At 41.8% G+C, this 24,867-nt stretch overlaps 1 protein-coding gene across 3 annotated transcripts in view; it reads right to left on the bottom strand.

Annotated features, from left to right (window-relative positions):
- ADGRL3 (adhesion G protein-coupled receptor L3) overlaps positions 1–24,867 on the bottom strand; it is a 238,747-nt gene that overhangs the window by 26,859 nt on the left and 187,021 nt on the right. For all 3 annotated transcript variants that reach the window (XM_082051084.1, XM_082051082.1, XM_082051083.1), the window contains 5 exons: positions 20,008–20,217; positions 19,285–19,505; positions 13,884–13,950; positions 12,472–12,563; positions 1,146–1,314 (listed from right to left, as the gene is read on the bottom strand). In XM_082051084.1, the coding sequence (XP_081907210.1) occupies positions 1,146–1,314; positions 12,472–12,563; positions 13,884–13,950; positions 19,285–19,505; positions 20,008–20,217 (759 nt within the window). The remainder of the gene's footprint in view (positions 1–1,145; positions 1,315–12,471; positions 12,564–13,883; positions 13,951–19,284; positions 19,506–20,007; positions 20,218–24,867) is intronic.

Here is a 24,867-nt window from a genome sequence, read left to right as displayed (position 1 = left end):
ATAAACTAGCATCATGGCACATCAAGGTACTAAAAGAACCTCTCCTGGCATGGCACTAAGAAAAAAAAATTCTGAAAGAAACATATAAGACCTATTGATTTTTTTTTTCCCAATTATTTATTGCAATCAAATTCGAATTTCGGGGAACCGGAATGCCACTAGCCCTAGAGATTATATTCCCAGGGGTGGCAGGATCCTGATTTCCCACAGCACAAGCTGGTTGTGTTTTAAATGGGCATCACAGTCCAACCAGGCTGACTCCTCACCTGCAGTAAAGCCATGCCACATCCTTCACTTCAGTTGCAATTTTTTAATGGGCAACGATAACCCAGAAACCAGATTGGCCAAGACTGAAAATGAGCAGACTGTCCTGAAAAGCCAAAAGCAGGTCACGTTGTCCATTGACAAAAAAAATCCCCAAAAAACCCCAGGCATGTCCAAACCACCAGCTGAGATTCCTTGGAAACATGCAGTTAGCTGTGAAATTTTGCCAGACTGTCTAGAAGCATTTCAAAACTCTGTGAAACAAGCGTTTAAATAGGAAATTACAGCTTTTTTATTAGGCTCTTCCTTTAGTGCTTGAGACGAACGCAATACCACGAGTGCCCAATATGCTCAAGTGCCTAATCAATCCTTTGCTGAGAGAAAATAATTGAATTGCTTTAATTAGCCACCCACTGCTTGCCTCTCTGCAGCTTTTTGCTGATTTTCTAGTCCATGAGAGATAGGAAAAGAAAGGATTTTTTTTTCCCCTCCTCTCAAATAATTCCACCCCACAGCAAGGTACCAGCTGCATTCTCCATAAATCAGGAGCGACCAGAGGCATTGCATGCATAGCTCACTTGCAACGATAAATTTTGCTTGTTTTCATAGGCCAGATCTCCCTTCCCTGTATAGGAAAATGTGGGAAACACCAAGAAACTGGGACCCAGATGTATCCATGTATAAATTCTTCCCAATGTTTATACTGGATAAAAAGGCTCCCCTTTAAAACCAAGATGTGCATCAAAAATTATCAACTGACACATGCAGACTTGGAGAGCTTTGAATTTCAGTGAAGAATAAAATTGTTCTTAACAATATTTATTATTGATTGTCAGAGGCTTTTTGTCACCAATTTTGCTGCTAGGAACAGAATGTCTTACCTTTTTCTGGAGGACACAATGGAAAATGAATATAAACATTCCCTGCAGAGAATTAAATATGGTGAAGAGATAGGCCATGATGACTGTGCTTTCATTAATATACATGAGTCCGAATGCCCAGGTCAGTCCTAATAGGCAGAGTAGGGCTATTGCACCTATAACCCAGGACCTGTTAGGGGAAACAAAAAGAAATAAAAGAAATAAAAGGATTGGTTTTTCATCTACAAAAGGTGGCATATGTCTACAAGAAGGGAAAGCTTTGCCTGTGGTTTTGGCAAAAAGAGCGTATCAAAATGGGATTTTTGTCTTCAAGTTGGATGCAGTTTGCAAATCTTCAAGCTTGAGGAAATACACGGAAATGGAAATGTTATGAGCATGGGAATTTATCATCACCAAAGTGTATTTGTAACCACAAAGTGTTTTGTTTTGTTTTGTTTTTTTATGTAAAAGCAGCATGTATGTAAATGACAAGTACATGCGATTTCTACAAATGGCAGGAAAAGAAAACAACCAAAACGACGACTCTAAATGTCACTTTTTTAGTGCCTGCTGGTTTCACTGGGGCCAGCTGGATTAGCTGCTTTATGCCTAAAGCAAAGTAGTTGTCACAAACCACCTTTTTTTTTTTTTTAGGCATTAGAAAGAAAACACAGCATTACATCTTCCACTGAAGTTTATAAAATACATATTATTTAACCACACGACCAGAAGAGCTCCCTAAGGTAACCCTTTAGTTAGGCAGTTCTTTAAAAATCACTGTTACGTATGTAGCAGACCAAAACAGCTCCTCTGAAGCATTTCCAGCCAATCTTGCTAATAAATATTTAGTGTGATGCAAATTGGAAATGCACTCCCAAAATCCTTTGGAAAAGTAGCTGCTAGATAAAGTTTACAACTTTAGCTGCTTGGTATATTTTTCTCTCTGAGATTCCACCATCAGTGAAAGCACATTATCATCTTAATTGCATGACAATAAAAAAAAAAAAACAAAACAAACACCCACCTTTTTTTTTTCCCCCTTAAAAAAAAGAACAACAAATTAAGTGGAAAACACTTTTTGCCCTTCTCCTTCTCTTCTTCTCCATGATTAAGTTTACCACGTTTACAGAGACTTTTAAAAGTGATTTGGAGGGTATCAGAAAAATATTCCACTCCAAAGCACAGCTGATTCTTGAAACCGATTAAAGAGCCTTTGGCTGCAGAGGTGTGTAGGACCAAAATTAAAAAAAAAAAAAAAGGAACCAAGCAATGAAAGAGAACATGGGAATGATGCTGCAAAAATGAACACCAAGGACTCTTCACCAGAAGAACAAACTGAAAATTGACTGGAAAGTTCATTTGCTTCTGTTTTGTGCTACTGCACTTTGCTTTTTGGTTGCTGAAGAAGAGGCATGGATGCCCTAAGGCATGTGATTTCTAGGCATTTTGGGCTTTCTTCACAGTCATGGTTTTTATTTTGCTCTCTGTACAGACTTGCTGTTGGTTTTCACTTTTTTTTTTTTTTTTTTTTTTAATATAGTGCAATTTTATAGTAATCAAGAACTCAAGCCATCGTGTTTCAGCGCAACTGGAAATCAGAGATTTAAAATTATGGACAATTAGGTACCAACTAAGGAGCCAGTCTCCAGTGCACTGAATGCAGATTTGCTCCAATTAACCAGAATGGGAATCACAAGGATTTTACCACCTTTCTGGAATTTTGCTTTTGTATTTGCGTTGCCACAAAGCACTTGCAGCGAGGGCTGCTACTGGTGTAACAAGTCTGCACCATTAAATTGGGAATGTTCACTTTGAATTCAAATAATGTCCAATCAAATATAAAGCCAATAGGGTGACAATCGACTGGCGATACATCTGCAGTATGTTTACTCTGCATGTTAGCTGTATGCCCGACCGTTTTCCTGCACAGTTTGCTCTTCTGCCTCAAATGCGAATGACAGAAGCTTTAATGATTTTTTTTTTTCCCAATATTGATCTGACAGCTGGTTCATGGGACCAACACTGATAAATGAAATTTATCAGCCATTCAGGTCATTCTTACTTGATGAAGGGTCTGTTATCCTCATAGCTAAAGAATGCATAGACATAAAGACAAGAATGCCAACATTAGAAATAGAATGACAGTGAGAAAATTGCTTTTTGCTTGTCCCCCTCCCATCTCCAACCCATCCCAGCATAATGTTGGCCAAAGCCCCCCCACCAAAAGAGAATTAGGGATATTTTTTACTCTGTTGCTGCTATTCAGACCCTTGCAAAGCATTCCAGCAATCTGCAACGGCCTGTCTTCAAGGCAGCTGAAGGCTCTTGTTTCATCTTTGTACAGACAAAACATGAAGTCAATACATTTGAATTACCTTTGTGCTTGGGGGTAATACTTCAGAAGCACATCAGGAGAGAACCAACAAAAAGACCTGAGCAATTTGTACCCTATTTCCAACCCCATTTGGACATGGATGCACCCAGGACCCACTGCCCAAAACAAGCAAGTGCCTTGAGAAGTGAGATTTTTCAAAGAACATTTAACTCCCCAACACACCAATTCTCATAAAACCTGTGGGATTTAAGTCTCTTATACCCCTCATGAAATACAAATAATTCCTTTTCATTTACCAGCTCAAGTGTTGTAAGAAGCTTAACGCCTGTGTTAGCAACAATTTGTACCTCACAAAAATTACTTCGTATTTTTTTTTTCTTTTTTTTCCCAGTAAAGTCCGTGAAACCTATCAGTGTTGCAGTAATACTGTGTCATTATCTGCAATACTTAGACAAGAAAAAAGCCTTGGAACAGCTTTAGCTCCTAGGAAAAACAGAGCTTCTAACTGGAAAACTGAGATTATATTCACTAGTGGTACAGGCAAATAATAGTCGAAGCAGAAATCACGGGAAGACGAGCCTGAGCCGCTTAGATGTGAAATGCTTTCTCTGTCGCTGATTTGGGTAAATTCTTCCAATTCCTGGCAGCAAGGAATTACCTACAAGAACAGTTAAGTTGAGGCAGGTGAGGCTTCATCCACCCCTGAAGAAATACCTTTCTCTACTGACTGCAGAGATGCCTTAGGGGGGCTTCATCTTTAAAAACTAAAGTTTAAAAGTTGATCTTTAGTGGTTTAACCTGCAAAATCTTACCTCCCTTGCATTTCTTCACAAACCCAATGATGGATAGTGGATGGCTGACCAATTTGTATAAATATCTAATTAATTTTCTAATCTTAAAAAAAGCCCTGACTTTACCTTGGGGCAAAAACTTCCTAAGGTTAATTACACATCATGTAAAACTCCTTCAAAATCTTATTTAAGTTACGTGTCTTTCCATTTCTCAAAGTACTTTCTCCTTCAGTGATGAAGAACGATTGTTCATATTACCTTCTATACTCCTGTGGCACTTCCAGGCCAACACTTTTTTTAAAAAGTTTCTAAAATTAGGTACTTATATGCTTGTTTAGATGCTTAAGGAATTTCAAAACCAATACATCCTAAGTTGCTTTTGACCTACGAAAAAGATAGTCTCCAAAATCCCTTTCATGCTGCCTTTTTAAAACCCCAACATATATTATATGTATATACCAATGCATATTTTATATATATATATATATATATATATATATGTCTTTTTGACACAAGGTGACCGAATTGCCAGAACATACACCGATAACCAAACACAGGGGCACAGACAATCTGTACCTTAATATTTCATGGTGCAAACCACTTCTGTGTATGCAGATTTGCAACAACTGGATTGCTAGTGAGCAAAAAAGGCCAAGTGAGTACACAGGACCATTAGTAGCTGTTACGGGTGATGAAACCCAAATAAAAATAGATGGATGATGTGCTCCCTCTAAAGCATTTGGAAAGATGCACGGAATTTATTTTAACAGGGAACAAATAAAGCAGGGAGACAGACGCTTCCTGCAGGTGAGCACGAGAGACACAAAATAGAGTGTGTTATTGTGTTGCCAATATAAGGCAGTAGGGATGTTTGTTTTATTTTCTGCCCCCCCTCCCTTTTTTTTTTTTTAATTTCAGGGATTAGAAAAAATTGATTTATCGAACTGCTGCAAATCTCCAGGAAGGAGTTGGGAAGTCCAGCACTCCCCTGGTAAAGCAAACGGTTTCATTGCTAATTAGGGCAAGAGGGTCTTCGTGGCAAAAAAAATCGATGGCGAGCAATAAAAGAGTGCTTAAAGGATTTTTGCTTTGGCATTTCATGATTGAGTTATGGTGTCACTGGCACAAAGCCAGAAGTCTTCCCGATGGTCTTAGTTAGTCTGCTGGTGTTCATCCTATGGCTTCCCAAGGCATCATCTCCAAGTCTTGGCTTTTTGGGCTCCTGTGGCCTCTTGGAGAGGAGGTGGCCAGTCCCCTGAAGACCTTTGTGACCAGGTGGCCTCTCAGCAAGCAAGCCCTGGCTTTCCATCCCTTGATGATCTGGAAAGGTCAGGGGGTCCTGTCTCCTCCCGTAAGGGAGATTTTCTACAGATTCTAAGTTGCACCAGGAGCTCTGAAAATGTTACCCAGACAAATGAGGTCAAAACTCCCTTGATGATGCCCAAGTCCAGGATTCGGGGCGACCTACATCTGATTTTTTTCTGTCAAAGGCAAAGCATCATCTCTTTCCCCCTCAACTTGGCCAGGGAAGTCACGGCCCGCTTTCTGAGATTTGTTCTTAATTATTGCAATTGGAAAGAGCAATTCTGCTAAGCTCATCTCATTTTCTGTAAGTAATTAATTACCCTCAGAATTGCCTACCGTGTTCATTTCCTTCCTCCTCACTTCACAGAGGCACGCCATGATTATTCCAACCACACTAATGTGTAACCACGTATCTGATTGTTTCCATACCATGTGGATTCAGTGAAGCCTTTAGACACATTTGTATTATACAAATAGCAGCAGCAAGGCTTGCTGACAAAAGACTTAAAATGTATGGCCTTTTAAAACAATAATCATGATTTATGGGTTCACAGAAAGACTTGAGGTATTTAATATCTTCCAGAACACTCTCTCAAATCAATAACCATTGATTGATTTTTTTTTTTTTTTAAATATATTCAGGTTTTCTGCCTCCAAGGCACTCACAAGCTCCACACCCAGGCAAAACACAAGTGTGCTGTATCTTTTCTTAGTGGAAAGCTTGCAAATACTTCATTTTGTGCCCACTCCGAGTGATTCAGTTCCAGACCCTTTGGCATCACAAACTATTTCCAAGTTGCAGTGTTTTATGATTAAACAAAAATATCTCGAAACTGATGGGTGAGTTGAATAAATCCCAATAAAAAAATAAAAAAAATATCCTACTACCTCCCTAATTTCACTTGTTTTTAAAATGGCTAGAAGAAAGGATGAATTAATTTGCCTTAGTAAAATGACACCCACTAAAATTATTGTTCTGCATCGGTAAAGTCAGTTCTTCCTACCAAAGGGGATGAAATATTGCATTTTCAAAAATCTAACTCAATTTTCACTGCACCAAACTCAGAATGTTTACTTTTTCTGCATTTCCATCAGCTGAGTAAATAAAAGGAGACTGGCAAACCTCTGCTCCTGCCAGCAAAATACTGCTGTGTTAAATCAAGGATTTCACTTAAACATTCCTGCGGATGATTTCTGGAAGTTCTGTTTAACCTTTGTTTTCAATTTTCTACCTAAATCTGAGGAGTTTTTTACGAGTTAAGAAAACCCACAGGACTGAAACAAGAAGCTAATCTGGGGGCTGGCATTAGTCATGTCTCTTGAAATAAAATACATATGTTGAAGCAAGAAAATGAGCAGATAATCACTTACACCCATACAACATATGGGGAGAGCAGGATAATGGCAATGATTTGTACGGGAGGCACGTTTTCAAAATGGGCTTCTTAGTTTTGTGCCCCCAGCCTGGGCCAGCCCCCCTAAAAGAGCCTGGATTTGGCTTTGCGAGGTTTTATATAGTAATAATGAACGTTGAGGCTTTGCTTTTAGCTCCTAATTTTAGCTTTTGGGTTGCACATTCTCAGATTTATCTCCATAAACCTGTGAGCAAGAGACTTGTATGGAGGAGGAAAAAAAAAAAAAGAGTAGGGTGCGAGTTTTGTTTAATTTGAGGAAAAAAAAAAAAAAAGGCAAAAAAAAAAGGTCTATCGATGTAAGCCTTGCTGTAAAATTTAAGTGGCATCAACAGAGCTCTGTGCTTCCAGAAATCCTGCAATGTCCTGCAAAAGTGTGCCCTGCCAGCCACCAAACACCCACTTCAGACATGTAGCATAAGTGTCTTTCTCTCTTAATAACCAGCATTTTCAGGTCAAACAGTGGGTGAGGTTAACCTGCTTTTCCCTGTGCTCCTGGACACACAGAAATAGGTATTTCCCCACACCCCAGCTTGTTTTCCTGTCTGTAAGCCTATGTCCAGCTGTAATGTCTTCTGAGGACAATTATCAGATGAGAAATGGGGCTTTTTACTGCATGACAAATTTAGGAGAGAGAAAATAATCACCCAAGCCAGATGAGACAAATCAGCTTTCTGCAAGTCAGAAACTGAATAGAAAATTCATTTTTAAATATTTGTCCATTAAATCTGGGCTGTGTGCCTTTAGCCCCAGACCATTTAGAGCTCCCACAGTGGGCAGCAAGGCTGAGGGGGCTTGTTTTGGTCATTTGGGGATTGATTTCTGAGGGCTGCAATGCAGGACACTTCTGCATAGTCCCCCTTAATAGGATTTCAGCGTGTGTTCCTGTGAATCCGGCCACAATACCTAAAAAACATTATCTCCTGCACAGTTAGAATAAATGTAATACTTTTTTGTCCAGGGAATTTCAGGTTTTGGAAACACTGCTTATCCTATTGTTGCAGAAGAAGGGATGGGAACAGGTTTTCAAAAGAGGGAAGAAAGCTGCAACAAAACCACACCGACTAATGCCAGGATTAAACTATCATAAGGCCTCTAATTAACAGTGCCTCTTTAGCAACAAAAGAAGCTCCCAGCTAAGTTTCTGTCTGCAAGAAAGAAAATTAAATTTCCAGGATGACTTTCAGGTGGGTTTCTATTGCACTGGCTGAGCCTTTCCAGCAAATCCAGGACTACAGCCTGACAGGCTCTGCTTGGAAAAGGTCTCCACAAGTTGTACTTTCTAAAGAGCATCCAAGTGGCCAAGATATGCCCTGGATAAAACTGTAAGGTGATAAAATGGGACAAAAAGAGACACAAACCAACAAAGTCCTCCACCTCCTGGCTTCTTTCTGCTGGGTCTGCAACCACGTTTGGCAGCTATGGCAAAGACCCTGCTGTCAGTACATATGGTCAAGAGTGTACCTGGATTTACGATCACAGAATGGTCTGGGTTGGAAGGGACCTTTAGAGTTTATCCCTGGCCATGAGCATGGACATCTTCACCCAGATCAGGTTGCTCAGAGCCCCGTCCAGCCTGGCCTTGGATGTCTCCAGGGATGGGGCATCCACCTCCTCTCTGGGCAACCCAGGCTGGGTCTCACCACCCTCAGGGTCAAAAATTTCTTCCTCTTGTCCAGCCTAAATCCATCACCCCTTGCTGTATCACAACAGGCCCTGCTAAAAAGTCTGTCCTCATCTTTTTTCCCTTTATTAACACCCCAACGACTCGAATGAGCAGCATCTAAACAGCTGCAGAACAAGCACTGCACAACTACACAACAAAAAGTTGTTGGGGGACAGGGTTCATCCAAAACCCCGTGTTTTTTCTTAGGGAATGGCCATTAAAGCCTTTGTAAATGTGCAGAAGGCTCATCGTGCTGCAGCATCTGGCACACAGCAGATGAAAACCTGGTGTGTGAGGACCGTGAGCAGCCACGGGACGTGCCCGACCACCCTGAAAGGACGTGATGGATGGCAAACTGGAGAACCACGCTGGGCTAATTCACACATAGATCAATTTTCCTTTGTCACATAAGGCTTTCTGCAGGAATGTGAATATAAAAAAACAGTCAGCGTGCTCCTGTCTCTGACAGTCTGAGACATTTCACACATCCAACGTCTAATCGGCACAACGGAAAAGCACGAAGGAGAGAGACTTTGATCTGCTTGACTCCAGAAATCGCCCCACATGGCAGCAACCTCTGGTAAAACGGTCTCACAGCTGCTCTGAAGTATTCCAGCTGGTAACAAATTCTCATGAGGAGACATCTGCTACCCAGAGCACATCAATACCAGCACCAAGATGCTTGTCACTCGCACCCCACAGGCTAATAATGCAAACAGCACAGCACCAAAAAGCTGGTGAAATCTCTGGCTTGAAAGATCACAGAATCACAGAATAGTTTGGGTTGAAGGGACCTGCAAAGCTCATCCAGTCCAACCCCCTGCCATGAGTAGGGACATCTTCACCCAGATCAGGTTGCTCAGATCCCTGTCCCCACCTGGGTGAATGCTTAAAATTTCTGTTTACATGTGTTGAAGAAATAAATCGAACTGATTATTTTCAAAAGGTTGCAGGTAAAAGCATGCTGCTCCTGGTGATGGTACCTGTTGTGAAATGAGAGCTGTTCTGCCCTCCTGGCACAGAAACTCTTGCAGCTCTGAACAACATATCCCATGTACACGAGCTTAAAAATCGGGACTAGAGCATGAACCTCTCTGCCTTGGCAGGCACAACCCACTAAATTCAGCTCAAGACCAACCTGCCAAAACGGAGGATGCTCTTGGCACAGGGGGAACAGCCTACAGATGTGGTCACGGAACAACAGCCACAGATTTATCCCTCTCCAAAGTGCTGGACTGAGCCAGCAAAGTTAACGTAGGAAACCAGCTCTCTGCTCATCAAATCTCATGCTGGGTAACCCCTGAGTATCCAGCACTCCACCATGGGAATGTCAGACTCCCCACGCTGGCACAATAATACAGGGACTGTTCCTGAAGGTTCAGGAAGTTTATTTTTACAACTTTGTCCAGTGCCTACAAATCTTGCAGCCGCACAGCATCTGGTTCAGGCAATGCCGTTTGAATGGCTTTACTGTTGGTGCAGTAATTAAAGGTATCCCAGGTGACATGTGATCCCTTATCAAGTTCATTAATTTAAGTGGAGTTATTTGGCTCTCTTTTCTATACTTCATAATGTATTTCTAACCTTGAAAGTGACATAGGCAAGCACCAGATTGCAGGGGCGCTTATTAACAGCCTATTAAAATATTTTATGGCCTTTATTTTTATGTTGCCAGAGGGAATTGAGTATTTTGCTGTTGTTGAACAGGCTCAGGATTTATGTTGCACGAGCTTCACCACAGCCTAACACAGAGCAGTGCTAGGAAATGAACTGGGAGAACAAACTCCCATTCAGCTCCATAAAGCTGTCACACGCAGATGGCAGCAAGGGGCCCTTGCCCCTTGGGTCGTTTTATCGAGCCAATAAGATGAGATGCAAGGCCCTGGGACCATGCTGAGAGCCAGCTCAGCAAGGATCTTCTTGGTCAACTCTGGAATAACATGGCCCGTGGCATTTTATCCCAGAGTTGCTTGCGCCACATCCACATTTTGCAACTGAGTTAGAGCTGAGGACTTTGGAAGAAGACCATGATCTCACCTAGAAGAAGACTACAATCTTACCTAAAAGATTATGATCTTACCTAAAAGATTTCCAGAGATTGCAAACCCCTAGCATCCCTGGGAAAGCTCTTTCCAAGGTGACTTCCCTTCTCTGTTAAAAATCTGCGCCTTCTCCTAACTCAAGCAGATCCGTTATTGAGACAACACATGCCCTTGATTTAGAGACTTAACTTCATCCTGCTCAGGTATTCATAAATTACATTCAAGTCCCTTCTGAAATTGTTTTGACAAACTTCAGAGAGTGAGTCTGGGGTCTTCCCGAGTTTATATTATGCTTATCTTATTTTATCAAGCATAAGAAAACAATTCATAATGAAGCAACGTGTTTGGAATGATATCAGCAACATACTTAAAAAGTATTTGAATTGCTTGTGTTTTCAAAACATTTTAATGAAGTCAAATCAGGAATAGGCACTCATCTGCCAAAGAACCTATAAAATATTTCACAACAACATTATAATTGACATAACTGGTTGTATAAATTGCTAGAGATTAGCACAAGCAAGATTATTCAGTGGACAATGATTATCTCCGATTTAACTGTAAGGGCTTCGGTGTTTTTTTTCCCCCCCGGTTTTTAATTTAAATGTCATACTGCAAGGCTTTCTAGACAGAGTTGGTGTGGGTAACCTTAAAAAGACTGTTCTCAGCAAGTAATCCCATAGGACGAATGCATGATGAGTAGTCATCTTAGTAAGTGTTATTAAATGTACCATTCCTTTAACTCCTCATCCAAGAATCCACCGAATGAAAGACTATCATGTTGGGATCGGTCCTGGACATCCAGGAGAGACTGCTCCTCCGATTTCATCTTACACCAACCTGGGCAGGGATGGACACAGCCAATAAACATCCTGCAGGTCCCTGACCCCACTGAGGTCCCCTGTGTTTGTCCGGGCACCGGTCCCGGTACAAGGTCCCCTTGCACCATGGAACAGAAAGGACATGCAACTTCCAGTAAACTGCTGACTCCCAACAATTTCCTCCTCCTGAAGTTCATGAGATGGTTTTATTAATTAGCAGGCTCCCCATCTTATCATGTGCTGCACCTGAAATCCCACTTGTATTTTTGAAGTGAGCAATTAAAGCCAGAGGTACTCAAATAAACAGACACTGATGAAGAGTAATACTCTATCAATATAACGAGGCAGCTTGCTAGATGGCAATATGCCTGGGCTTCGATGTTAAGCAAGCGCAAGAGTTAAATGTGCCTTGTCTGGCAAGAGCATCCTCTGATGTAGGCACTCCCGAGTAAATTCCCAGTAACTTTGCTGCAATTAATCAGATTCTGGGGAGAATTTGGGTCATTAAATCTGTCAGGGGCCAAAATAAACAGCAAAGAAGGAAAGCTGCCGCCCTCTGAGCACAGAGAAATAGTAATGATCAACGATTTCAGCACTTTCCCTGTAGAGACTGTGATAATTAGCCAGTAATTATTGGGCATAATTTCCTTTTATGTAGAGGGACTAGGAGGTTACCTGCTTCAAGGACAGCAAACGCCAACTTTGCTTTCTTCATGCAAAATTGAACGGAAAATGCCACCATGGGCATTGACTGAACTCTAGTGACAGCGGAGTCCCTCCTTGATCATCAGCCACATGCTGGTGCCCATGAGAAACCAGTTTGTGGTGCCACAGCCCAGCGTATTGTCCTTGGTTATCACTGCTGCTGGCATAGTCGGTTCCCCCGTACGCTTCTCAGAGAGGAACAGGACCATTAACAGCAAAGTATAGAAAGACGTAGAGAAAAATAAAGTTAAAAAAAAGACAACCACTTACTTGATATTGTCAAGACATCCAGATTCGGGTTTCAGTATGGCAGTATGATGGAACATTTTATAGAGTGCGATCCCCAGAAAGATGACATTCAGCTGCAATGAGGGGGGGAAAAAAAAGGTTACGTGACATGTCAAAACACAACGGGGAGAGTCAGCTTCTTCTCCGTAACAGATGAGTTGCTGTAGGAAATCAGCTCTTGCTATGTTTTTATAGCAGTCAAATTGCAGGAAGTTGCCAAGCGTTTTAAAATGTGAGCTAGCTGGTAGACGGTGGGAGCGGCAGTGCCACAGCGTCACTGAAGCCATGGCCCCACGTATGTTAGCGACACAGGCCTGGTTCCAACAGCGACTGCAGCGCTACAAATGACATTATGGAAAATTAAAAACATTTGCTGTAATGGCTTTTCTGTGTCTGACAGTACCATCATAACAAGTAACGCCAAACATCTTGCTCAGTTGTCTCCATTGTAATGAAGCAAAAAAAGCATCTTTTTCTGCAAATATATCTTTTTAAATACAGTGTCATGGGAGAGCGGGGCAGGGAAATCACGACTGCTGAAGATGCTTACCACAATGCGAAGCTGAAAAATAAAAAAGAAACAGGAGTTTGATTTGTTCTGTAAAAGAGAAGATGGTATTTCAACACCTTAGTCTTAACAAGGCTGGCAGTTCCTGGAAAGCAGTTCTCCAAAAGCCCAGGCCAGGCTTTGAGACATAATCAAAAATGGAAGATATCTTTTTATGAATGCATTGATTAAGGGGAAAAAACAAAACAAAACAAAACATAGTTGTAGCTGGTGGCAGGGCTCTCTCTCCAACGTGGACGGTTGCAGGAGAAGCCGGGACAATGTCTGCATTGAAGCGGAGGTGCCTGGTTTGCTGCCTTAGACAAACTGTAGCCTATTCCAAACAAAGAATGGTTTATTTAAGCCATATTGGAGCGATTAAAGCATAAGAAAACCCCAGCTGCTTTGAAGTCGGGTTCTCTACCTTGTTGCTGTGTGAGCTGATCCACTGGCAACGTGCTAACGCATGAGCTGCCAGAGAGCAAAAACCCCCATCAAATCTCTCATCCAGTTTATTTTATTCTCCCCAGCCCAGATTTCTCTTTTTTTGCACCATGGATGCAAAGCTTTGGTCTGAAGTTAAAAAGTGAGTGGCATTGCAATCAGTTTGACACTTCTCAGTGTCTAATGGCACAAACCAAACTCTGCAAGCGCACATTCTCATCAAGCATTTCGCAATGCCAGGAGCCGCTGATAACGAGGGTCTAATTACTTGTGCCAGGTGGGGTCAAAGAAGAACATGCCTTTCTCAAATTAATCTGTGTAAATCCAAGAGAAAGAGGAAAGAAACAGCAAAAAGTTTTATTTCTTGACCCGAGAGATGAAGTAGTTAATTAGGAGTTCTTACCATAATTATCAAGGTCGCGGGTCCTATAAAGCTCCAAATGAAGTAGGTGTCAAGTCGGAGCCAACATCTGTAATGAAACAGAGGAGAGGAGGCAATTCAAGGACTGCGCCCAGTACATACATCAAGAGTTGAGCGAGCGGCAAAGAAGAATGTGAGCTGCAAAACACGCTGGTGGGAGACAGGAAATATTACATTGCTTGTTCATTTAAATGGTGAATTATGTGCCCAATTTCTGACAGCACTCTTGATAATTGCTTCTGGAGGGAGTAGGGGGAAAAGGACACATGGCCTAGTTGCTAAAGTTTGCTGCATCCATTGGAAAAAAAACAAACTTAAAACTGTATTTAGTTTTGTTTTTTTTTTAAGGAAGGGCTCTGATGGGCATCCATGGAGCCACTTTTTCACTTTAAGCTCCTCTTTCCAGCTCTGACGCAATGCAAGCTGTCTGTCTAATGTCAAGCAAAATGACATTTTTCCAGTAAGCAGATCGGAGCAAATTTGGTGCAAATAGGAAGCAGGATCTTGATATCAGAAGGCTAAGGGTTTAATTAGGTTTAGCAACTTCCCCTTTCAAGTGTTTTATTTCCCTGAACCTCTAGAGTGTTTTGTTTCCACTAACGTTTTGAGGGTTGCATGTGGTCTGCGCTATCGCATGAAGTTGATTCATGGCCTATAACTAAATTATTAATTGCTTAATTTTGACTGCATTTAATATTCCCTACATTTTTTAAGGCCCCTGGGAAATTACATTTCAATTCCTAGTTCATTCCAGGTGACAGGAAGATAAAATGGGAAGTGACTGGTTACAAGACACACAAATATAAATTCTAAGAAAGTTTCACACAATGTTTAAAATAATAATATCTTCTTGTGTTTGCAATGCTTGGAAATCACAGCTCTGTTTACATGCAGAGGACTGAGAAAGCATAAAACCACTCTTACATTAAACATCTGATGGAATTGCATAATTAGGTAAGTGACTGGAACTGCATACATGCATTTATCATGGTGGAAGAGATACAAATTCTCATCAATGATGGCTCTAGCACACATGCTGAATGTTTTTACAGGTCTCGGCAGTCTGGAAGCTGTACCGATATTTACGGTTGTACCTCTATTTGTCACTGATCAAAAGGCGGTTGCTTCCATGACCATTACTCCTGAACTGCCTCTGCCACTCTGCATCCCAAATATTCACGTGACAGCATCAAAATCTTCATGCGAGTGGCAAACTGAGAGGTTTTCGGGGAGATTGTGGGGAATTCTGGTCCCCTCTGTAGCTGCTAAAGATGCAGGTGATTTAGATGCAGCTGGCAATGGACCAACACAAGTGACTAGAAACTAGCAGAGCCTGATTTCCTACAGAAGAAGTTTTATGTGACCATGACATCTGTGTTTCATCCATAATAACATCTGAATTGCCACCAGATTTGACAAAGGAATAGAGGTTTCAAGGATAATGAAGTCCCTGGAAAAAGTCCTCCCCGCATCCCTAAAGAAAGACGCCCAGCCGGCAGCAGCTCACACATTACATGGTATTTCAGACTTTATACCTACTCCATCCCCCAGGAAAAAAAATATAACTGGTACTCGTGCTTCAGCTGTCACATATAAATCAGGGAATAGGCAGCTGCACAACTTTTTTCTACTGATAATAAAAAGTGCTAGTGTGTGGGAAATGACTCAGGTTTTTTTTGTTTTTTTGTTTTGTGTTTTGTTTTTTTCTTAAATGAAAACACTTCGAACTTTTTTTATTTTGGCCAGTTTAACATCCAACAAATCCCCCAGCCCCTGTCGCACAGTGTATTTTAATTGCCAAGCAACTTGGTTTTCCTTCAGCAAGACGACCAAGCCAGCTCTTGGAAAGCGCAGGGAAGGGGAAAGACATAAGCCCTCTCTTTTTTTTTCCACCTCACTGCGTGCCTTAAAAAAGGTGAATGTCATTTTTTTGTTTGTTTGTTTGAATACAAAAATCACCTTTCTATGAAACTGTATGACACTTGTTCTTGGGCAACTGTACGGTAAGCTGTGGGAATGACTCTAGATTTTTAAAAGCCTTTTTTTTCTGGTCATCAGGAAAAGATGCAACTTTGAGCCCGTTCAAGTCATATCTCATTAAAAATGCAAACAAGCACCAAAAACATCAAAACACGGGCACCCTGCCAATTCCATTGCAGTGCTGTAAATTGCTAATCAGACAAGTCCCACACTGAGCTTTTTTTTCTCCTTAAAAGACAAAAAAAGAAAACCCACATGTGCAACGAGCTGCATAAATGAGCTCCTGGAAACAAGGAAGCAATCAAGCAACTTGTTTCCCAAAGTTGCTAATCTTGGGCTGCATTACGAGTCGAGACTTCGCTGCCGTTTATTAAACAAGTCGAGTGGATAATACCAAAGCCCGCGGATGTGAGCTATGTTGCTCCAAACCTCATGCCTTCTTCCAAAAGAATTCAGTGCTCCTACCAGTGCTTTCCTTTCCTTTTTAATTTCCTCCTTTGTCACAGTGACAAGCCCCTATATTCATATAAAGCTTTTCCCAAGTCGTAAAGACTACGAAGAGTTTGCTCTATTTTCTGCATGAAGAGAAATCAAATACTAAACTATCACTTGGTGTGCATGAAGTATAAACAATAAACAATAATAAGCTGCCATTGGACCATAACATTTGAAGAGCCCTAAACATATCGTTGTGTTCAGGAGAGCTTAGTGGTTTTTTTGTTTTGGTTCTTTTGATTGGTTGGTTTTTGTTTTGTTTGGGGTTTTGTTTGTTTGTTTACACACACACACACCCACACACACCCTCCTAGTTTGGGTGCCATAAATATGTACGCACAAGACCTGTAATATAAGTTCCAGTATCTGCATCGCTCACATGTCTTCCTCCGAAGACTGAAAATAAAACAAGTTCAACAGAGCCACCCAAGACAGACCACATCGTTAGAGAAGCTATTTTCTGAGCAAGATTAACATGCATAAAATGTTGGCGGCTGGTGGATGGACTCAAGGGCTGTGTACGCACAGCGAGCTTGCATTTTGCTTTCTGACAGCTAGATTGCTTACCGTTGATATTCTGCTTTAAAGCATAGCAAAAAGGGGAAAGAGAGGGGGGGAAAAAATAGATTCCTGGCACAATGAATTGGATCACCAGTGGAAGAATATACCTACGAGTACATCCTATAGAATACCCTGAGTCATTCGAAGTGTAGCTGCTTTTGAGCTGTGGCCATTTAAGACTCAGCAGACCTACCCCTTAAGAAATGGTCACTTGGAAGTTCACGTGAGCCTCACCAGAATCACTTCAGCAATGTTGGAGGACCCCACTGTCTGCCATGGGGCTTCCTGGTTTGCATCTATACTTTAGGAATTACGAGGTGAGACACAACATTTCTGCTTTATTGGGGGGAAAGGGCCAAACACGGCTCAGCTCGCTCGCGTGAATAGTTCCAGCTGGCCTGAATGGGATGATGCTGCTCGGTTATAAAGGCAAATTATTTAGCCTAAATCTCCTAATATGGGTGGTTTGAAGTGCTCTAAAACAAAAAAAAAAAACAACTTTAAAAGGATCAGTGCCAAAACTTGGAATAATTAAGGACAAGAGAGTATATTTACTGGGCAGCTACTCCAAAATGCCAATATTAATACATGAACATGGGATGCTTCAGAAAATCACAAATACCAAGTGACAAGAAAAAACAAACAAACAAACAAACAACAAAAATCAAAACAACCCAACGAAAACAAACAAAAAAAATAAACAAAACCACAAACAAATAGAAATCAACAACCACTGTGTGATCTAGGCATGTGCTACAGGAGGGCTGGATTTAGAAAGCAAAAAGAAATCCAGAAACCCTCCAACGGGTGTCAAAGCAAATCATCCTGAGATGTATGAATGGTGGCAGCAAATGCTAGGCAAAAAACAAATAACACTAACAGCCCCATAAGTCCTGCTTGAACAAATGCAATAAATAATGGAGGGAGGCAAGTAATATATTCCAGAGGATGTTTTACAAAAGCCGGCAAAACTGAGCAACTTCTTGCAATCAAATTATGTATGCCTGGCATATAGTTCACTACAAATTCTAATCAGTTCTACTCTTCTAATAATATTACACAGAAAAATACATCATCATCCATCAACCAGATGGAGCATGATAGTTCTAAAAAAAATATTGTGTGTTTTTTATTTTCCACTATGAGAACGTGATAAAATTGTGCACTCTGGAATTGGAGATTATAAATGTTTTCAGCTCTGCAAATCTCTGTAAATATTTATTTGCAAAATATTGTATACACATGTTTAATCACTAAAAATACTACTTTATCCTGTGAGGAAGGAGAGTTTACTGGCACAGAATCAGGGGCATATAAGCCAATAAGTTTTTGAGGCAAAAAATTTTGCATTTGGATTTAACAGAATACCAACTGCTGCCATAGCCTGACCTGACTTATGTTAAAAAAGAGCTTTAAAAACACCACCAGTTCATAGCTACGTATGTGTTCAGATGGAGCCCTTCACCCAGTTAAAATGACAGGGAGAAAGCAGCCTGACAAGGGAAAGAAAAAAAAAAGTCAATAAAAACATATTATTAGTGCTATTGTAACAAATCCTGCAAAGAAAATCAAAGGCTTGATTTTCTCTTTGTTTTCCATTAGACAGTGTTGCACAATCATCTGAATTATGCTTTGATACCAACTTCAGCTATGTTGAAACCAGTTCAGAATATTTGTAATGATAAATGGTGTAGCTGTTCTTATTTGCAGAGAGTCAAATGCACTCCACAATCACTGCCTATTTTGCTTGCAGGATCTGTTAGCATCATAGAACACTTAAAGAGGAAGAAGAAAGCAGTGGTTCATCATCCAAATGAGAAATACTCTTTGTGCAGAGAAGACTGACCTTGCTGATACAGAACCAAATTGAGACTTGGGACAGTTGATGGCAAGCAATGATGTGATAAAATTTTCCTTGAGGGATTTCCCCAAGAAAATACCTTTGCAAATAGTTTCATAGAGGGGAATTTGTCCTGTACCATCACAGACAGTGTTGGATATGCAGAGATAAGGCAAGGTTTGCCTCCTGGCTAAGCTCTGACTACACAAGCCTTGCTTGGTGTCTAAGCTCTTAGAATCATGGAAGAGTTTGTGTTGGAAAGGACCTTCTAAACTCATACAGTCCAACCCCCTGGCATGAGCAGGGACATCTTCACCCAGATCAGGTTGCTCAGAGCCCTGTCCAGCCTGCCCTGGGATGTCTCCAGGGATGGGGCATCCACCACTGCTCTGGGCAACCTGGGCCAGGGTTTTACCATCCTCAGTGTCAAAAATTTCTTCTCTTCCCTTCCTCCTCCCCTCTCCCATCGCTCCTCCCTGGGTCAGAGCCATGCCAAGATCCACTCACACTTTGTCCGTGCCGTAGCTCCGGTAATCCACCGCCGCCGACACGGCCACGATCAGCGCCGGCATGCCGTAGCCGACCAAATAGAAATATTTCCTCCGGGAGTGTTCACTCTCGAAAACTTCCACCAGCATGATGTAGAGCTGCACGCCCTCCAGGAACATCCAGGTGAAAGCCGCCAGGAAGAAGAAGTGCAGGAGGGCAGCAAAGACAGCACAGGCGATCTGCAGGTGGATGTAGAAGAGTGAGGGAAGGTGTTTGTATTGTGCTGAATTAATGCAACAGTCAGGATTACCCTTAGTGGGAGGTTTAATGAGAATGAGGGAGTTCTTGTCTTCCCTTTTCCAGAGAAAGACCTTCTTTTGTGCTTGGAAAATGTGTGTGAACTATTCTAAAATGGACACATCTCTGCATATGTAAATTACGTTCAAAGACACAAAGGCAGGTATTTACACGATCTGGCCAATAAACATACAAAAATGTATAAACACATTTTTACAACTTGCTTACTAAACATACACACGTTATTTACAAACCATGCACACACAGCCTCTGAAATCACAGCAGGCGCCAGCATTTGACTCCCAGTCTACAACCTGGGGCCAAATCCTGTGAGGACTCAGGTGTGGAACTATGGCAGCGCTGGAATCCATCTCACTACATGGGCAAATATCCCACCGAGGTGAGAGCCTGTGGTGGAAGCAGGAAGTGTTTTTTGCCTCTTACCGGCTGGTCGGTCCTGTTGATGCCGATGAGGAAGAGGAGTTCGGCTACAAAGAGGCTGATGCACAAGTTCTTGTGGATGGTGTTGCGGTCGCTCTGCAGCCCCCGGAAGAAGCAGAAGGTGAAGATGCAGATCAGGAGGCAGACCAGGGAGAGCAGGATGCCAACCCACGTGATAAAGTCCAGGAGCAGGTCATGGACTGCATCGCTGTGCTGGAGATAAAACCAAAATAAAACAAATCAGTGACGTGCTGCATGATTTCTAATCCATCCCAGACACAGTGAGGTTGTCTAAGACCCTTCCTCAAATCGCACTTACCAAGCTGTGGCACAAGGGAATGGTAGCAAATAAAAAAAGAGTAGATGGATGTAGATTTGAAGCCTGCATCATGGAAGCTACAACCTGAACCAGATTCCAAAGCATCTGAAAAGCTGCACATGCCCTGAACAGACTCAGACCCCAAAATGTCCTAGAAACAATGATGGTGTTGTTGAAAACACTGAGATGTCATAGCAAGTCTTTTACAAACACAGCGACGGAGCTAACATGCCGTATAAAGAACCATTGAACACCATGATACATGTGTAAAAAAGTTCCATGCTAACAACCTCTTGGAGGTGACAACCACAGGTCCATTACAACAGTGAAAAGAAAAACCTCTTTAAATGTTCACAGAGTTGTATGGGCTTGGAGGTTTTGGACAGAAAGAGATTGCTTAAATGTCTTGTCTTTTTTATTTTTCACCAGGGAAGAAAAAATACAGATTTGATTTTTCTTTTTCAAACACTAGAGCTTTACTTTAAAACTCTTGGAAAGTCAGACTGATCCCTGGAATGCTACCCGGAAACAACAACAACAACAAAAAGACAGACTTATTAATGTGAATTTCCTTTTAAATTCACTCACTGGAAAGCAAGTGAGCCCCTGTGATGAACTCGTAATGAAGTTTTGTCCCGAAAGCCATGCAAAAATGGCTGCTGCAGTGGCAAAGTTAGGCAACTCAGTGACAAATTTTTGACCACCTTCTTCAGGCCATCAAACTTGCCTCTAACTCCACAGGTTTCCACCAGATGCAGGGAAATCAGAGATATCATGACTGAGTAAAATGTAAATAAGAAATGAGAAATATAGAATGAGTCACGAAATGGAAAGATTGGCTGGAAATCTCTGGGCACCTTTCAAAGAGACCAGAGAGGCCTGAAAACCAGGTTTGTGGCTGTGTTATAAATAGTATTGCCATTGCCCTCCACCCTTGGCATTTCGATGACTTAGGCATTCCAGAGGCTGGCAAATGCAAGAGTGTCACACTTCGAAAAGCCAAGACAAACTGGAAACCCTTTCCTCCCCAGGGAGGAAAAAAGCCTATGACAGACGGAGGGAAAAGGTGATTAATTTATCCATTTTCTTTGCCTGCCTGCCAACGATAAAGCCACATCAAATGTCAGGTCTTTTCCTGATATACACTCTGCTGTGTCAGCACCCACGAGAAACAAGTCAAACCTTTCAGCTCTTTGGCTTTATCAGGATGAGGGATAGGCATCAAACAATAATGAAAGATGGGAAGCGACCTTTCGCTCCATCTCTTCCACGCTGGAAGTTCTGTCTCCAGGGAGAAGCGAGGGCTCCTTTCCTCAAACACTCATGTAGCTCTTCCTGAGTATTTCCAATATTTAAGGCATGAGCAGTTGCAAGTCCAACCCCTCCAGATGCATCCATCCCACCCAGGTGCATCCAGCTCACCCAGAAGCAGCCAATGGCTCAGATGCATCTACCCCAAGACAAAGTCACCCTGGCACAGGGAAGGCTCTCCGAGGGTTTCTTCGCCTACGTGAGATGAAGCCTGCAGGTCTCAGCTGCCATATCTCTATCATGAAACCATCGCTCTGCTGAATTTAAGATGCAACGTAGGAATTTGGACTGCTTTTGCTCCTGAAGAGGTTCACGGTCCAGCGCATGAAGCTCACCATGCTTAGCAAGCAACACAAACTTCATTGCTGTATTATTATTATCATCACTCTTACTGCTCTTCTTTTTAATATTAATTGTAATTATAATGCTGATTTTATGTACATAACACCCATCCCTGGAGTGCCGGGAAACAACCATAAAAACAACCTCTCCATCATTACAACCTCTTTCTGTAAACTCTACAAACTCACAAAAGAACAAACAAAAAGGAATAATAGCAATAAAGTGAGAACAAGAGCAATTTAAAAACACCTCAGGGGACAAAAAATATGAATTTGTAGCTTTTCTAGTAAAGTCGAAGAGAAGTGAGCTGGATTTTGAATGCTGGGTATGTTTGATTCTGTTCAGGATGCCTGTTTTCAGGTGCCAGGCACAGCCAGACCTTTTACACCAGCAAGACCAACAAAACGGAATTTTTGCCTTTTGCTGGAGACTGAAACTTGTGCTGCCAAACAGAATAATATGGGAAAAGGAGGAATTGTGCTCATCACTCCTAGGTTAGGGCCAGTGTTGGGTTAGCAGTTGGACTCAATGACCTTGAGGGTCTTTTCCAACCTAAGTGATTCCATGATTCTAAGACCAGTGCTACATGGCCCAGCAAGCAAACCACTGAGTTTTGTTACTGCTAAAGCTAGGCTGGCTAGCTTTATAGTTAAGTTGACCTTCAGATTATTTTCAGCACAGGAACAACTTATTGAGTAATTGCAAGAAATAAAATAATCCACGTCAATGAAAAGGTTTCTAAAGAAAGTACATTTACTATTGGGACCCAAAAGCTCAGTGAAAGAATTCCCTCGCTTTGGAATAAAGCTCTGCTTTTGCTCTGGTGGGGCTGAGGAGAAGAAAACTGTGCAGGAGGAGATGGAGGAGCAACCATGGCAGGGTGAGCAGGCAGCCAAGATACTCTCTGGGCTGGGAAATCAGTGAGCAGCTCTGGCAGCACTGGCACGCCAGTGCTGAGCTAATAAAAACAAATCCCAGTGAATGGCAGCTTATGACAGAACGGCTCTCCCTGAGATGAACAGCCATTTCCTCTGTTATTAAAAACATCAGTAGAAGAAAACAGCAGCCAAAGCGAGCTGCCAGTGGCTAAGGACACATTCCTGTGCCTAATCTGTCCCTCCAGGAACAGAAAGAGTAATATGTTTGGGGGTGGAAGAATAAGCATGCAGTAAATAAAACTATGGTGTCACGGGCTTGCTCAGATTCGACTGCTCGGTGGCCAATGGGAGCTGGCAGCGTGCACTGGGCTGGGCAGGGACCCAAGTGGGACAGGTCTGAACTCCTGCGTGTTGCTGATGCTGCTCCGTGGATTCGTAGCTGTCTCTGCCCTTTTGCCCTAGTGTGGAGAGAGGATTACTGCGATGACTTGGCTGTGAGGCTTCGTGGCTACGTGCAAAGGGAGACGTGAGAAGCAAATGGGCACCATCAGGACCTAACCCAGCAATAACGAGAACTTGATTCCCACTTAAAGCCCTGTGTGGGCCATACAGCCCATCTCCTCCTCCTCTGCTGTCCCCAGCAAGATGAAGGCCTCATAGCAGAACCTTTTCCCATAAACTTCCCCAAACAGCTGAACATGAGCCCAAGCATGCTCAGGTAGCCAAAAAGTCACCAGCATCCTGGCTTGTACCAGCACTGGTGCGGCCAGCAGGCCCAGAGCAGTTACCATCCCCCTGGACTGGACCCTGGTGAGGCCAAACCTTGAATCCTGGTATCAGTTTTGGGTCCCTCACGAAACAAAAGAAATTGAGAAATTTTTTTTTTTTTTTTTTTTTTCCAAATTAACCCCCTTGATGCTACAAAACGATTCGTCTTGCAAAATCCATCCTGTAGTGCTTTTAGTGATTTAATTCTGCAGTGTGTTTTGCAATCCTGCAGCCACTTCTGCTTCTATTTGCTGCTGCTGTATCTCATAAGTGCTAATATAGGGCTAAACCAGCACTGTGGTAACTTCAGCTTGCTCTTTATATCCCAAATGACCGTATTGCTTTAGGCAATGGACCACTGCATTCCATTTAGACTTAATACATTTTTATTCCTTTCTCTCCTCAGCTTGCCTTATACTTCTCTTCCTCAAATAATTAGCATGGTGTTACGTGCATGTGGTCTAGAATAACACCTGAAAGCTTCTGATTAACTGCTACAGTTAAAACACCTTTCCTTTCCCCCTGCCCTTTCTCTCTTGTTTTACTTATTCATCTGTTTTTAAAAGAAGAATAAGCTCTGGCATCCACTACACACTGATAAGCCGTATTTATCTGCCCCGACGTACCTTTGATCGGTCTGTTTTGGGTAAGTTTTTTTAATTGCATTTTCTCACCAGCATTGAACTTGTTTTCTGGCTGCATATTTTTCCCATGGTACATTTACAATGTATCTGCTATAATTATTACGATGCAAAGTGGAAGTTTATATGAAAAACAGCTTGCAAATTTTGAATAATTTTGCAGCTATTACATAGGTAGAATGGTTGATTTAACAACGAGCTTTGTCCCATAGCATGGGGACCACTATGTTTTATAGCATTAAAGGGTCATCGTGCATATCTTACCAACACAAACAACAGATAGATATTTAACATAGATTTCACCTATATTAAACATATCTCATAATTTAACAAAGTATCTATAAAAGTGCAATAATCTTCTCATAACACAGGCCAAATGCATTTCTTAGCTGATGAAAATGGCCATTTGTTTTCAGGTCTTAAAATCTCTCTCCAAAGGAAGGTTTTCATTTTCCATGTTAAATTGTCTGAAACGGCAATGAACGCTGTGGGTCTGTAAGGTCAACTCTGGCCAGGAGGATGCATCAGCTCCCAGGTCTCTATGTTCCTGCTGTCCTCTATTTACCCTGCTGAAATACATGGGTGAATAAAAAACTCTGGCCCA

Source organism: Streptopelia decaocto (assembly GCF_964273445.1).
Source record: "Streptopelia decaocto genome assembly, chromosome: 4".
In the NCBI taxonomy this organism is placed as follows: domain Eukaryota; kingdom Metazoa; phylum Chordata; class Aves; order Columbiformes; family Columbidae; genus Streptopelia; species Streptopelia decaocto.
The sequence above is the reverse complement of the archived record's forward strand: the minus strand, read 5'-3'. Positions and strand labels throughout refer to the sequence as shown.